The 16,384-nt window shown below is 39.9% G+C and overlaps 1 protein-coding gene across 5 annotated transcripts in view; it reads left to right on the top strand.

Annotated features, from left to right (window-relative positions):
* The window catches only part of IPCEF1 (interaction protein for cytohesin exchange factors 1), a 182,521-nt gene that overhangs the window by 80,338 nt on the left and 85,799 nt on the right, over nt 1–16,384 (top strand). For all 5 annotated transcript variants that reach the window (XM_060283841.1, XM_060283840.1, XM_060283839.1 and 2 more), the window contains one exon: nt 6,916–6,968. In XM_060283841.1, coding sequence (XP_060139824.1) covers nt 6,945–6,968 — 24 coding nt within the window. In that variant the 5' untranslated portion in view covers nt 6,916–6,944. The remainder of the gene's footprint in view (nt 1–6,915; nt 6,969–16,384) is intronic.

Here is a 16,384-nt window from a genome sequence, read left to right as displayed (position 1 = left end):
ACTTTTATGGTGTGCTTTATAAATATTTTTATCAAATCTTGGAGCTACATATTATTTATCATTGAATCATTCTGGTGAAATTTTAGATTTTATATATGTCAACTACCTCAGGGAACAAAGTACCGAAACTCCAAAATCATTAAGTAAACACTCCCATAGCCTCCACAAAGGTACATTCATTCCTAGGTCCCCTCACCTATGCTTCCTTGCACCAGTGATTGCATATTATTTCTACCCACTTGCTCTTTGATTTGGGAGGTTTGACATCAATCAACACAGTTTTATTTCCATATTCTTCAGATTGGGAAGATTTCTCATGGGATATTCATGACAGTACTATTTCACAAAATGAAAAAATTTGTAATTCATAGGTTTTCTTTATGGAAACTCATCTATAGTTTAGTACTTTCATTTTTTTGTATTTTTAATTCATTTGCTCAACAAATGTCTATTTAATCACCTGGTATACAATGACTGTGGATATAGCAGTAAACAGATAGAAAAGGTAAGACAGAGTGCCTGCCCTTAGACAAGTTATACTATAGTGGGAGGTCAGATGTTAAAGAACTAATTGCAAAATTAATAATTCTGTACAACTCTGAGACCTTCTATAAGTAAAAGATAAGGTACTATGAGGGCAAACAAAAGGAGATTGATCTCTAATAAGGATCATGGAAAGCTTTCTTGACTAAATGATATTTGGTCTGAGTGTTGAAAGATTAGATGGTATAAGTCATCTTGGCTAGTGACTGTTGAAGAGCATGCACAAAGGTTCTGAGATTGGTAGAAACATGTTTAAGGAATTTAAAACATATCTAGTGAGTCAGGGAGATGGAAAGAAAGAGACATGGAAATGATCCAAGTTGAGGTTGGAGAAGGAAGCAAAGGGCTGGTAGTACAAAGCCTTCCTTTCATAATTTTGGTCTTTATCTCAAGACTCAACAGCTATTGTAGAAGTGTAAGGAAAGAGATGAATAGTTAGATGTGCATTGAAAAAGCATGACTCTGGGCAAGAAGGAAAGCCAGGACATCAGCTAGGATGTTCCTGCAGTGGTCCAATTGCTACGGTGGTAGCAATGGGTAGAGACAGAATGGATGCATTTAAGAGACAGTCAAGTGGTAAAGAGGTACAATATGTACAAGGGAAGTATTCCTCGAGTTCCAAGGAAGGCTTAATATCAGTGACTGAAGAAGTGTATTGTCTACCTATCCCAATGCTTAGGAGAAGACTTAGAGGTGAATTTTTCCCTTTGTCTTCCATCATCTCCTGTCAATTCTGTGCTTGTTTTACTACTAGAAAGCTGGCTGAGTGAAGGGGTTTAGGTTTCCACTGAAAAAATAAAGTTGCCTGAGGGTACAGTCTAAGCTGTGTGCCTCACTGGGCTAGAACATGGGGCATAAAGAAGACTGGGTCTTGGCCTCTGCCTTTTTGACATTCTCATTGTCAAACCAGGGAGACCTGTCCAGAGCATCATGGTACAATACCAAGGCCATTAGGAGTTAGTGGGGAGACTTTGAGGGAGCCAGGATAATATTGTGGTGGTTAAGAGAGCAGGCTCTGGAGTCTGGGTTTGAATTTGGAAATACCTATTTACTAACTTCCTCCTCTAAATTGCCTTATCTAAGACATGGGACTAATAATAGTATATTATTCGTAAAGTGGTTCTAACAGTAGTATAGCATGATATATTAAATCATCAATTGGCCAGGCACATAGTAACTGCTTAATAAATGCAATCAATTTATGTTATTATAGGGGAGGGGCCAATTAGCCATCTGCATAGAGTCAGGAAAGGTTACACTGTGATCCCTTACAACTTATTTAAAGAGTATATATAATTGACCTTTAATAAATGCTTGCTTAGGGAATGAGTATGTTTTATGACAATAAAATAATTTATTGAGCATTTATTCTATGTTAAGCCCCTTATAAAGGGCCTTATAAAGATATTTTATAGATATAGATATTTTATAGATATTTTATAGATAAAGAAAATAAAGATATTTTCTCATTTAATTCTTATCTGATCCTAAGAAGAAAATACAATTCTTATCCACATTTCACAGATGGGAGTCCTGAGGTCTCAAAACATCAGTTATTTGCCCACGATTACAGAGTAAAAGCTGTATTTAAGCTGGGATTTAAGTTCAGTCCAGACCAATTCCAAGCTTCGCTTTTAACTTGTACAAGTTCTGCAAGCTTCTTTACCTAAAAGCGCTGCTGAATTAAAACTAGCTTTTACTTATTATGTACTTGCTCAGTTGATTGATACGAAAAATACATTAGTATACAGAATCAAAAAATATTCATAGTATTTTACCTGAACATCTTCATTTTATAAATAAACACTTATTGTAGGAAAATAAATAGGTATGGGAATAAAAAATAACTTCTTATTATAACTCATAATTACTATACACATTTTGCTGTGGACTTCTTCAGACGTTTTTCCCATTGCATTGATGTTTGAGTTGTATGTATGTAAACCCACATTTTTATAATAAAAATTGAATGAAGTTAAATCGCACATATTTTACCCTACTTTTTCATTAAGAATTATTGAAAACTCAGTAGTACTAAGCATGGTTGATGGCACATAGTAAAGATGCAGCAAATGTCAGCAGCCGTTGTCACCACTGTCATCAACATCATCTTGCCCTCCAGTAAGGCTGTAATAATTTGACATCCCAACAACAAATTATTCTTTTCACCACACCTCCAGCAAACTTGGCTTCTGACAATTCTTTTGTGTATGCCAATCTTGAAGAATGAAAATGGAATTAGGCTGTTGTTTTACTCTGCACATATTTTATTACTAATGAGATTAAACATTAGTCATTGTTATGTTTTGAATTTTCCTTCACTTGCTATTTTATTCGTTCTCTATTTTATTTTTTTAATTTTTAGTTTTTTTTCTTGAAGTATATTTGATTTAGACTGTTGTGTTAGTTTCTGGTGTACAGAAAGGTGATACAGTTATACATATATATGTATCTCCACATATGTATATATAGTTTTTCAGATTCTTTTCCATTGTAGGTTATTACAAGGTATTGAATCTAGTTCCCTAAGCTGTACAGTAGGACCTTGTTGCTTATCTGTTTTATATGTAGTAGTGTGGATCTGTTAATACCAAGCTCAGTTTATGATGGAGGATGTTCTGCCTATGTTCTCTTCTAGGAGTTTTAAGGTGTCCTGTCTTATATTTAAGTCTTTAAGTCATTTTTCGTTTATTTTTGTGTATGTTGTGAGGGAGTGTTCTAACTTCATTGATTTACATGCAGCTGTCCAGCTTTCCCAACAACACTTGCTGAAGAGACTGTCTTTTCTCCATTGTATATTCTTGCTTCCTTTGTCGAAGATTAATTGACCATAGGTGTATGGGTTTATTTCTGGGCTATTCTGTTTCATTGATCCATATGTCTGTTTTGTGCTAATACCATGCTATTTTGATTATGTAGTTTTGTAGTATTGTCTGAAGTCTGGGAGTGTCATGCCTCTAGCTTTCTTCTTTTTCCTCAGGATTGCTTTAGCAATTCTGGGTCTTTTGTGGTTCCATATAAATTTTAGGATTATTTGTTCTAGTTCTGTGAAAAATATCATGGGTAATTTGATAGGGTGCATTGCATTAAATCTGTAGATTGCTTTGGGTAATATGGTCATTTTAACAATATTAATTCTTCCAATCCAAGAGCATGGGGTATCTTTCCATTTCTTTGAATCATCTTCAGTTTCCTTTATCAGTGTTTTATAGTTCTCAGTGTATAAGTCTTTCACCTCCTTGGTCAAGTTTATTCCTAGGTATTTTATTTTTTTTTGACATGATTTTAAAAGAGGTTTATTTTTTTTTGACATGATTTTAAAAGAGGTTTTTTTTTTTTCTGACAGTTCATTTCATTTCTGTGTTTCCTGTACCTGAATATGTTTCCTTCTTTAGGTTTTGGAAGTTTTCAGCCATAATTTCTTCAAATACTTTTTTGGTCCCCTTTTCTCTTTTTTATCCTCTGGGATCCCTGTTATGTGTAGATTGGCATGCTTTTTTTTTTTAACATCTTTATTGGAGTATAATTGCTTTACATTGGTGTGTTAGTTTCTGCTTTATAGCAAAGTGAATCAGCTATACATATACCTATATCCCCATATCTCCTCCCTCTGCGTCTCGCTCCCACCCTCCCTATCCCAGCCCTCTAGGTGGTCACAAAGCACTGAGCTGATCTTCCTGTGGCACGCTTTATATTATCCCATAGGTCTCATGTTGCTTTCATTTTTTTCATTTTTCTTTCTGTCTGCTCTTCTGATTGAGTGATTTCCATTATTCTATCTTCCAGATCACTTCTTCTCTCTTCTGCATTATTTAGTTTGCTATTTGTTGCATTTAGCTCAGTTTTCATCTTGGCAATTGAGTTGTCTAATTTTAATTGTCCTCTTTATAGTTTCTACTTCCTCATTACAGTGATCCACACTTCTATCCATAGTCTTTCTTAATTTCTTCAGGATTTTTATTACTTCCTTTTTGAACTTGGGGTCTAGTAAACTGGAGAGGTCTGTCTCATTGTTTGTTCTTTCAGGGGATTTCTCTTCTTTTAATTGGGAATGGTTTCTCCTTCATTTTACTTATATTTCTCTGACTCTATTAATTTAGGAGAAGCAGTTATCTATTGTGGTCTTGAAGGGCTGTTTTTATTTGAGTCTAATATTTTTAGCGTCCTGTATGAGGCTAATATTTTTCGTGCTAGGGCTGTTTTCGGTATGGATGCCTGCCACATCTTTCCTCAGTGTGTGCTGGCCATTATCCCCTTGATAGAGGGTGTGATTGATGTTGTGGTGGCCAAAGCCTGCACTGGATGTTGGAGGGGTCTCCTCTTTGCTCCATGGTTGTCATAGCCCTGTCGGGGGCAGGGCCTGCTCCCCACTTATTGGAATAGAAGCCCTCAGATCTGGTTCTAAGCTGTGGCGCACTCTCGCTGGGAAAGGGACTGGCGCACTCTCGCTGGGAAAGGAGCCAGTGGGTATTCCCCCGCAGGAGCCGTCCACTGAGACGTGTGCTCTGTGATGTTGCCTCTCACCCTCGTGCGTGCTTACAAAGTGCACTGTTGAAACTGCCCTCTGCCCCATCTCAGCAGAGGAAAAGCTGGCAATCAGGCTGCAAGTCCCTCAGGCGCTGCGCTCACAAATCTGCCAGTGGCGTAAATCTGTGGAAGTCACGCGCCCACCAGGAATCAGTTCAGATTTCAGCCCCACTTCTGTGTGTGGGCAACCTGCAGGTGTTTGGGTGCGCCCAGAGCTTGTAGAGTTGGGGCTGCACCCGAGCAGGCTGAGAATGAGGCTGCTGTGACAGGGCCATGCCCCTCCCTTTGCACTAGCAGTGACAATAGGGCTCCTATTTGCCCTCACACACCGCCAGCTGTGACCTGGACCACTCCTGAGGCCCTTGGGGCTGTCTCTGCATGGCCTAACTGAATCTTCTCCCTGGGTTTGTCTGCTGAAGCCCGAGTATCAGAACCCAGCTGCCACCAGCGAGCACTCCAGCAGGTATGCGCTTCAGGCTGGGGCATGCAGTGAGGTGGCCAGGACCTTCTGTGCAGGTCTCTGTTTGTCCTGCCTTCTACAAGCTGGCTGCTGCACTCACCTCTGAGCCCCTGAAGCTTCCTATCTGTCCTGGCTGATCTCCCAGCCAGTGAAGGCGGTTCCCAGGGTTAGGGAACTTTTCACAGCTCCCTCCAGGGGTACAGGTCCCGTCCTGCTTCCTTTTCTCCCCCTTTCATCCTACCCAGTCATGTGGTGGTCTTTCTTGCAACTGTGGCTGTATGAGCCCTTCAGCCAGCACTCAGTGGGTGTCTGTGAGAACTGCTCCACATGTGATATAGTTTTGATGTATCTGTGGGAGGAGGTGAGCTCCACGTCCTTCTATTTCACCATCTTCATCTCCCAGTCTGCTTATTATTTTCTTATTGGTGAGTAAGGACTCTTTATGTTATGATTCTCATGTATTAAATGTATATTGCAGATATTTTCATCAGCTTGTGGTTTGATTTTCTATTTATATTTTAGTGTATTTTTTAAACAAGTAATTTAAAAATTAAGTAATTAAATTGATTGGTCTTTTTATTGTGGTTTTTCTCTTTGGCATTTTACAAATAAATGTTTTATTCATATTTATGTAATATAAATATGGCATTTTTGACATAAAAAAGCGGTATACATCTTTCAGAACTTGGGAACCATTGGTATAAGAAATAAAGTCACATGGGGTTTGGATCTGCATTTATGGTGTCACTGGGAAGAACTGAAAAGCTCTTTGCTTTGGAGAGAGTTTCAGTGGCTTGTGGATGTTTACCAAGTTTCTCGCTTGTCAAAGTCTGAAGATATGAGATTTTTTTTTTCTTTTTGTTTTCATCTCCTTTTCTTGAAACCAGAGTGTCTTGTTTTTCAGGTAATCCACTACAAAGTGCAATACATCAAAAGGAGCTCATCTTTATATTAAAGTTGGGACTTCTGAGGCAGAGGGATTAGTTACATTTTTGAAATTGTTAAATTAACACAATCAGAATAATAGTAATGGATCAAATATTTCTGCATCTTACATTATGTTGTTCATCATGAAGATGAAAATATTTTCACTTTTCAAAGATATACGTTTATGTATTATACAATATTAAGTAGATAAAAAATAGATACATCTTGCTGTAGACTTGAAAAAAATACTGACAAACTTGCAGATGAAATTCTGGCTTATTTTATGAACTCAGTTTTTAACAGTGGGCTTATTCTGGATTAAAAGGCCATGTAATGAATCACTGTTATTGTGAAAATCATCAATCAAAATAGAAATGCCCTTCTTCCCGTCAAAGAGATATACGCTTTTATGAACAATTTAATTCCACATTTAACTGAAAATCCTTCTTTTCTTCTAGTTTTTGTTTCTACCAATTTGACATCATACATGGCTACTGATGGCAGTGATCTTGTAAGTACCCTTTGGAATACTTGACTTGAAATATTAATTGTCAGTTTGAAGAATGAGTAAAAAATTATGTCGATTTTAAGTTTGGCTAGCTATTTATTGTCCTCCATTTGGTTAGTCACAATGGAATTAAATGATCCTCTTGTTAGAGTCTGAGGGTTTCTTATGATCACCAAGCATTTGTTTAAGACTCCTAGCTATTTACTTTTTTTTTTTTTTTTTTTTTTTTGCGGTACACGGGCCTCTCACTGCTGTGGCCTCTCCCGTTGCGGAGCACAGGCTTCGGACGCGCAGGCTCAGCAGCCATGGCTCATGGGCCCAGCTACTCCGCGGCACGTGGGATCTTCCCAGACCGGGGCACGAACCTGTGTCCCCTGCATTGGCAGGCGGATTCCCAACCACTGTGCCACCAGGGAAGCCCTCACTGTGGTTTGGTCAAGGACAAAAGCAAATGGATGTCACAGATCTGTAAAGATAGAGTCAGGGAGACTCAGGTTCAGAAAAGCCAAAGTTTATGAGAAGTTTTAAAAAGAAAAAAATGCATGGGATTATAAGCATATGTGTCATGTGTATGTGTTATGTGGAACAAAGATATGAAAAGAAAGAATTAGGACTGTTGGATCCTTGAGAAAGGTAATGGAGGGTTTAATTATTACACTGCTTTGCTTTTTCTGAAGAAAAAATGTAGTCTTCCAGCTGGAAGGAGTTTATCTTATATGTTTAAGAGAATGGAAATTAAATAATAAGAGACCACCTAAGGACGTTAAATGAATAAGTTCGTTCATTCATTCATTGAGACATTCATTTAATGCTCACTGATTACCTCTCCTGAGTTTATCAAGTGTCAACCACTGTAATAGGTGGGAATTGGAGATTTAATTGTGACTTGAAACAAGTTAAAATCTCCACATCTTATAAAAAAAAGTATAGCCTTGGGTTTTGGAACAAAGATGGCAGATGTGATTACCAAAGGACTAACATATCGTTCTGTAGCCCCCAGTCTATAGCTATTACTGCTGTAATAGGTAACCTGCTTCCCCTTGGTCCTGGGCACAAGTGGATTCTGTTCTTCTTGGTGGGAACTCTGGCTCTTTATGGGTCTTTCTCATTTCATGAGCCATTCTCCACTCCTAGACGCAATCAGCTCAGCTCTCCTTGTGTGTCTATTTACCTGTTATTTTTATCTCACAGCCATCAGCATCTGGGCAGTACTGCTTAATGTCTCTCTTAAGCATTTCTTCCAGCTGCTTTTCAGTGGTTACCCTACTTTATCTTTCCATTCAGAAAATTAGTTCAATTTTCTGCTGTCATTTGTTCTCTAAATAAAATGTAGCACAGGAGACCTATTTTTATGCTAGGTAGTTTCTGTAGGCGTGACACATGTGGCCTAATCGCATCCCGAATTACACCTCATTTCCACTAAACTAACATGTATTGAGCTACGTGTGCTGAGCTCTCTGCTTGGTGCTGGGGTACGAAGAGGAGAAGCCGACCACCTGGTCGGGGCAGGGTGATATGGTGAAGTGGTGCTAATAAAACTGTTCAAGAAAGTAGATTCTAAGCATCTGAAATCTCATTATAGTATATTATAGTATAGCATAGTTAAAAAGCATTGCTCTTTTTTTGTTAAGCTGAGTTGCTGTTATCTGCTGGTATTCTTTTCTTTCCTCCGGTTTTCTCTCCTCTGAAGGGAAAGAGCAGAATTTTCAAAGCTAAAGCGTCACACAGAATCAAACAGTATTAACTCACCAAGTTCTGTCTGTTTTCCCTCCTAAATATTTCTCCGTCTTCGCAGATGCAACGCTTGCCCTTCCTTCTGTTCACTGGGCTCTCTGCCTCTCTCTGCACCTGCTCTCAACTACCCCACCCCCGACTACTCTCCGCCGCCTCACAACAGCCAGGGTGGATTTTCCTAACTGCAGATGTGACTTTGCCACCCCCCTGCTTCTATCTGTTCAGTGGCTTCGCTTGGCTCTCAGATGAACTTCATACTTTCAAACATAACTTACATGATGTGGCTTGGCCACTCGGAATGTGGTGACCACGTCCAAAACCTACCTGCAGTCGGTGGTCAGTGCCTCCTGGCTTGTACCTGCATCTCTGTATCACATCCTCTTAGGCGCAGGTCTTTATCTGGAGGGCCTGCCCTGACTCCCCAGTTCTAGGTAAGCACTGTAATGGTGTGCAGACCTCATTATCCTTGTTCAGCTCTCTTTTGTCTGGGTTTCACTGGAAGCTGTGTTAGAACTTGCTTGCCATCGAATCTCTGGTCCTTGGCACTTAGTAGTTGTGCAGTAAGTGGTGGTAATCACCTGTAGGATCCGGGTCACCTGTAGCTTTTGGGGAAATTTTTAACATAAATGATTAAATTTGGTGCAATCGCTAAACATCCATTTGTGTAATTCTTGATGTTTATAAGGCTTTCCGTACATTATACTGTGGTGATTAAGCATTATACACCAAATCCGTATGGCTTAGTTTTCTTTTATGATTAGTTTCTTTTTTTCTTTTACATCTTTATTGGAGTATAATTGCTTTACAATGGTGTGTTAGTTTCTACTTTATAATAAAATGAATCAGTTATACATATACATATGTCCCCATATCTCTTCCCTCTTGTGTCTCCCTCCCTCCCCCTCTCCCTATCCCACCCCTCCAGGCGGTCACAAAGCACTGAGCTGATCTCCCTGTGCCATGCAGCTGCTTCCCACTAGCTATCTACCTTACGTTTGGTAGTGTATATATGTCCATGCCACTCTCTCGCTTTGTCGCAGCTCACCCTTCTCGCCCCCCCATATCCTCAAGTCCATTCTCTAGTAGGTCTGTGTCTTTATTCCTGTCTTACCCCTAGGTTCTTCATGACATTTTTTTCCCCTTAAATTCCATATATATGTGTTAGCATACAGTATTTGTCTTTCTCTTTCTGACTTACTTCACTCTGTATGACAGACTCTAGGTCCATCCACCTCCTTACAAATAGCTCAGTTTCATTTCTTTTTATGGCTGAGTAATATTCCATTGTATATATGTGCCACGTCTTCTTTATCCATTCATCCAATGATGGACACTTAGGTTGCTTCCATGTCCTGGCTATTGTAAATAGAGCTGCAGTGAACATTTTGGTACATGACTCTTTTTGAATTATGGTTTTCTCAGGGTATATGCGCAGTAGTGGGATTGCTGGGTCATATGGTTATGATTAGTTTCTTATTAAAATAAATAGATAGATAAATAAATAATAACGACCAGCATGTGCATCTTAAGGCTTGGTTAAGAAACTTCTCTGGTCTCAGATTTTAGTAACAACATTCTGCCTAGAGAAGGAAAACAGCCTTAATCTAATGATGACAAGGCTCAGAGGGAATGTACACATCACCTCTTTTACCATCGTACATAATTCTTTTACCTAAAGCTTTCAGGGATTACTTTCAGGGACTGCTCTAGTGGGGAAGAAATGTCAGAATCATCTTAGATCAAAACTTTATGACAGTGTTTTCTCGAAAATTGTTTAAAATAAATTTACTTCAGTAAATATTGCCTGGAAAAAATGTCAAGTGAAAACTTTTTCCTGAAATGAAAGTCTCTGCGTATAAATCATGGTTACATTGCTCAGTTTTCTGCTGATTAGGACAAGCTCACTGAATGTGAATGGACATTTGCTTCTGGCCCGGTGGTCACTGGGTTATATCTGCTGTTGCGTGGACTGTCATCTGTGTGGTGATCTAACAGCAGACTGGGCCCCGATGCGTTTCTTCACAAGAGAGCTCTCCATTCGTTGTTCACAGAACGTGTATTGCCTGGCCTTTATGTGTACTGTGTGCTGTGAGCAGCCCAGATACGATTCCAGCCCCCATGGGAACCTGCTCTGCCCCCCACTGCATCCCTGTGCTCATGGTGTGTGTCTCAGGGATGTGGTGATATTCAGGGATGAAGTGAGGAATCTATTTTCCACCTTTTTGATCAACTAGAAAGAGCTGAAATGTTGGCACCTTGTTTTTTTAGGCTCCATCAACAGAACTCTATGTTGAATTGGCTGTGCCAATGCTGCCTTGGACACAGGAGACTGTTTTGCATATTTTCTGTCCCAAGTAGGACTTCGAGTGGAGAAGTGCATGACAGCTATCTGGGGAACAGATGCCTGGGTGAGGGCTTGTTAGCTACCACTGGAAAACTTGTGTCCCTCCTCCCAGCGCCTCTCCTCCACCCCACGCCTTCCTACTTCTTGGGTTCCTGATTCTTAGTATTTGGTGGATATGGTTAAAACAGGATGCTGGAGAGCTACTGTGTTTCTTGAGGAAATAGTATTTTACCTTCAAGGAAACGCCAAGGGTCATCTCTCGGGGTGGGTTCAAACTTCGTGTCCGCTGATCCCAGGGGCTTTTCTCTGTGTATGTGCCTCTCTGGGGCAAGAAAGATGTTGGAGCAACTTTTATGTTGCTTTTCTCTGCTGATGTTAGCAGAGGTATTTTTCAGCTCTGAGTAATCAAACAGTAGAGATGGCTTTCCAGATATTTGTTAAATCTCCACTTGTACCAGGCACTATTATTAAGGCATTATAGGAAGTAAAATTTAATACAAGACCCGGTTAATCTTTTGGTAAATATTTATTGAATGCTTCCTATGTGCCAGGCATCCCCCTAGGTGCTAGATTTTGAAGTCATGACGTGTTCAAGAATGTCAATTCTATCTTGAATGCTTGGCCAATCATTGACTCTAAGCAAAGTCATCATTCAACTACAGAGCTGATAAAAGAGATTTGATAAAAAGCAACATTAACAGGGGAAGTGATTGAGCAGCTGTGCGGGATAGAGGGTTGGACCATTGATGGATTGTGTTACTACCATATATGTACCACTCAGATATATAAACAGATAGGTTATAATATCCATTTAAGAGGCATCAGCAATGCATTGTGGAATATAAAAGACAGAAGAAGTAGTAACACTGAGTTAAACAATAGGCGTAGGAGCCTGACTGGCCTGGGTCCTAGTCTTGGCTCTGCTACTAGCTATGTGTGATCTGAGGGGAAGTTACTTAAGCACACCGAGATGAAGTTCCTTTCGTGAAAAGGAAGGTAAAAATAGTACCTATCATGAAGATCTTTGGGAAATAATATAAGTCAATTGTTACAGTGACTACAGATAAATAACACTGGGTGAATGTAAGATTTTTATAAGAGCTCATGCCTTCTAAAGTCAGAAAGGGCTTTATGGTGGAGGTGGCATTTGACCTCGATCTGAAAGGATGAGTAAGCATTAAGCAGATGAAAAATGGGGGAAGAGAATAAAGCATTCAGAAGTATGGAGTTGTTAAAGTGTCTGACATTCCTCTAGGATAGAAAAAAGTCTAAGGTGCCAGGAACGGAATTGGACAGATGTCTTGGTGGGATATTGAAGCTACTGTGGGAAGGGACTCGCTTGACACTTAAACTGTGATTTCAAGATGGAATCTCATACATTAAATGACTGGCTTCCATTCAATAATGGTTCTGCAGGTTCACACGTAGACACTCCACTCTACTGTAAATACAGAGCAATGACAGACAAAGAGAAACATAGAAAACAGGGAAAGCACAGTTAGGCTCAAAAACACAGTAATCATCTCTATGGATCAGAAATAAAATGTGGCAACATGACTGAAGCTACGGCCTGCTGGGCACCTACCTCATCTGGAGGCAGGAAGCAGTTTGCCTCCTGGTCCAGGTTAGGGAGGTGGGAAAGCGCTCCACTAAATATGAGAGAACTATGGTCACTTCTTTTTTTAAATTTTATTTATTTTTGGCTGTGTTGGGTCTTGGTTGCTGCCCACGGCCTTTGGTTGCGGTGAGCACGGGCTACTCTTCCCTGCAGTGCGCGGGCTTCTTATTGCGGTGGCTTCTCTTGTTGTGGAGCACGGGCTCTAGGAGCACGGGCTTCAGTAGTTGTGGCTTGTAGGCTTCAGTAGTTGTGGCTTGCAGGCTCTAGAGCGCAGGCTCAGTAGTTGCGGTGCACGGGCTTAGTTGCTCCGCGGCATGTGGGATCTTCCCTGACCAGGGCTGGAACCTGTGTCCCCTGCACTGGCAGGCGGATTCTTAACTGCTGTGCCACCAGGGAAGCCCCTACGTTCACTTCTCAATGACAGTGGTAAACGGCAGCTCCCCCACTTGTGAAAGGGGCTAAAGATGAAAAGAGAAAACAGTTGTTAAAAGCACTGCCTGGGGTTACACAATTCCACAAGCTACCTGAGGGCCTAAGAAGGAAGGAATAGGGACACATATCAAAATCAGGAGCTAAACCTAGTCACCAGCCAGACCAGCAACTGGATAGGCAGGAGTTCCCATGACGGCGTCAGGACCTGATTGTAGGACCGATTCCACATCAGGTGGAGGCAACGTCCAAACGGATAAGGAGGGAGGTGCGGCCGTAATGGGGGAAAGGGGAGCAGAGAGGGAGGGAGAGACTGAGAGAGAGAGGGAGGGGGAGAGAACATAAGGCCCTTCCACTCACAATTCTGCAAACTTAAAAGTCCAAAACAGATTTGAGAAATGCTAAGAAAGATAGACTCTCAAATACAAAATTCAAGTATAGCTTTATTTTACATAAAAACAAAATTTTAAAGCATGACAAAAAATTTTAAGTATGAAGCTCAAAGAATCTTTTGCACAATTTTGAAAGAAAAGCAGGCACAAATGAAAAAGTATAAAATGCAAGTGGGCTTTGAAAAAACTGAGGTATTGGAAAAGAAACCATAATGTTTGAAATAGAAAGCTCAGTAAATGGCATACATTCCACGTTGGATACTTTCTAAAAGAGTGTTAGTAAATTGACAAATTTATGCAGGACATGTATGGCACAGGGAGATAAACAGATTAAAAATTAAGACAGAAAATTAAGAGCAGAAAATAATGGAATAGTTAAAAAAAAAAAAGAAACAGGTAGAAAGATTGCTGAAATTTTGAAAGAAAAGACCAAAATATATTCCAGGTTGTAGAAAACTAAAAGTTTTATATATTGCAGGAGGGATTATAAGTAGGACACTTTGAAAGCAATTTGGGGATACCTGCAATATTAAAGATGCACGTATCGTATGACCATGAAGTCCACTCTCAGATAAATACTCTAGCCCAGAGGAACACGTGTCCAGGGGCACAGTGCAGTTATACAAAGTTGTTAATTGCAACAGTGTTGTGATAGTAAACTAAATGTGGGTCATTAAGTGAATGGATAAATAAATTGTGTCATTTTCATTCACTACAGTGCTATATTAGAATTAGAGCTACTTGTCTCAACATGGAAAAAAATCTCAAAAACACAATACTAAAAATTAAGTATTTCCATTAATGCTATTATTTATAGTATTGTGAGTGTTGCTTATAAATACTAAAATCGCATGGGAATGATAAAAATCACATTCAGCTTAGTGTAACCTGGGGTGAATGAGAGGGAAGTTGTACATAGGGAGACATGAGTGTATTTAGATTTCATTACCTTAAAAGTAAAATCAAAGAGTAAGAAAGAAAAGAAGGAAGAAAGAGCTGTGTGCTCAGTGAGTTAGAATATGATAGAGTTGAGACTCTTGATACCATGTTGTTAAATTGCTTTTCAATTTCCACTCCCCACTATCAGTGAGTAAGTGTGTATCTGGAATTTACTGCAGGAGAGATTATAAGCACAGGAGTGTGGTTTTGAAAAAACACGTGACGATCTCTCTTTTGGCCCTAGGCCCTCCTGTTACTATCATGTCTCCTCTTTTCAATCAAGGTTCTGGTGAGACTAATCTTCAGTGCCGTGTTGACTTCTTTAATTCCCATTCCTCCCCAAGCTACTGGAATTTGTTTTCCAGCCAACACGACAATGAAACTGTTTTGCCAAGGTCTCCAGTAACTTTTTCTTTCTCTTTGACACTGGTAGTATTTAATGGTTTGGACTCATCTTTCCCTTCAATCTCTCCCTCACTTCCATGGCAGCTCCTCTTCTGGTTTCCTTTTGTCCTGTGCTGTTCTGCTCAGTCTCCTAGACCTTTCCTGCTGCTTCTGTGTAAACATACTGGTCTTCCTTCGGATTCTGACTTCAACCCTTTGACATTCTACACATCTGGGTTATCTTATCCAAACTCAAGACGTCCACTCTCTGTACACTGATGATTCCTAATTTTATGTCTTTATTCCAGATTTCCTCCAAATCCTTAAACCCTTAAGTACTATGTATACTATTTCCATCAGATGCCTCTTATGTACATCAAACTCAATATGTTTATTACTGAATATATTATAATTCAGTATATATGACCGTGTCCTCTATATTGATGTCATTTATCCTATTGCTTAAGCTAGAAACTCTTTCCCTGGCACATTGCTCTCCCTCACTTTCCATGTTCTAAAATCCTCCTCCTCTTCCCCCTCAGCTCCCTGTCCGTCCTTCCTTTTCTCCTCTCTCTTTCTTCTTCCCCTTTGCCCTAGTCTTTCTTTTTTTGTTTTGTTTTGTTTTTTGCGGTACGTGGGCCTCTCACTGCCGTGGCCTCTCCCGTTGCGGAGCACAGGCTCCGGACGCGCAGGCTCAGCGGCCATGGCTCACGGGCCCAGCCGCTCCGCGGCACGTGGGATCTTCCCGGACCGGGGCACGAACCCGTGTCCCCTGCATCGGCAGGCGGACTCTCAACCACTGCGCCACCAGGGAAGCCCCCTAGTCCGTCTTTTATAATATTTCTCGAATTTCTCTTCTGTGTAGAAAGTGCCATTGCTTCCAGCTTCCCCTCAGACGCTAGTCCTTGCTTCTCTGTCCTCCTCCGTTATAACATCAACAACCAAAGCAAATTCCTTAAAGCCTACTACTTTGTGAATTTTACTCTTGAAACAAATATTTGCATTTTACCATTTACTCCTGTGACTTTGGGCACAATACTGAACCTCCGTTTGCTTCAATTTCCTCATCTGTAAAATGTGCATTATAATAGCACCTAAGCCATAAATGTTGTGAGAATTCAATCCAGGTATTTATGAAAAGACTCAGAGCAGTGACTGGCCTATGGCAAACATTATATGAGTATAAGCTTTATATATATTTCTTAGCTATCATTGTTTTCAATTACTGTCTATTGTTATTATAAAGTCTCTCATCTGTCTTCATTTTTCACTATTAGAGATTTTCTTTTCATATTCACTTATTAAGTAATATTAAAGTGGTTAGTCTTCTGAAAAAAACTAAGCAAGTTTTTCATGTATTTTTACAGGTAAAATTTTAATATGTAAAAGCTTTAAAATTCTCTTTACAAAGTTGAGTTTAATTTGCCAGGAAGGAGGAAGGATGTTTGTGGAGCAAAGGTGTTTGTGGAGAAACATGCCTAATAGCTTTATCAGCTGGAGCTGGCTTGGATCTAAAATATTTAGGAATTGTTGTGGCTTCGTTAAAGTAGCGCTAAAATTGGCAATCGTGAAGTTTTAC

Source organism: Globicephala melas, chromosome 14 (assembly GCF_963455315.2).
Source record: "Globicephala melas chromosome 14, mGloMel1.2, whole genome shotgun sequence".
NCBI classification, from domain to species: Eukaryota; Metazoa; Chordata; class Mammalia; order Artiodactyla; family Delphinidae; genus Globicephala; species Globicephala melas.
The sequence above is the reverse complement of the archived record's forward strand: the minus strand, read 5'-3'. Positions and strand labels throughout refer to the sequence as shown.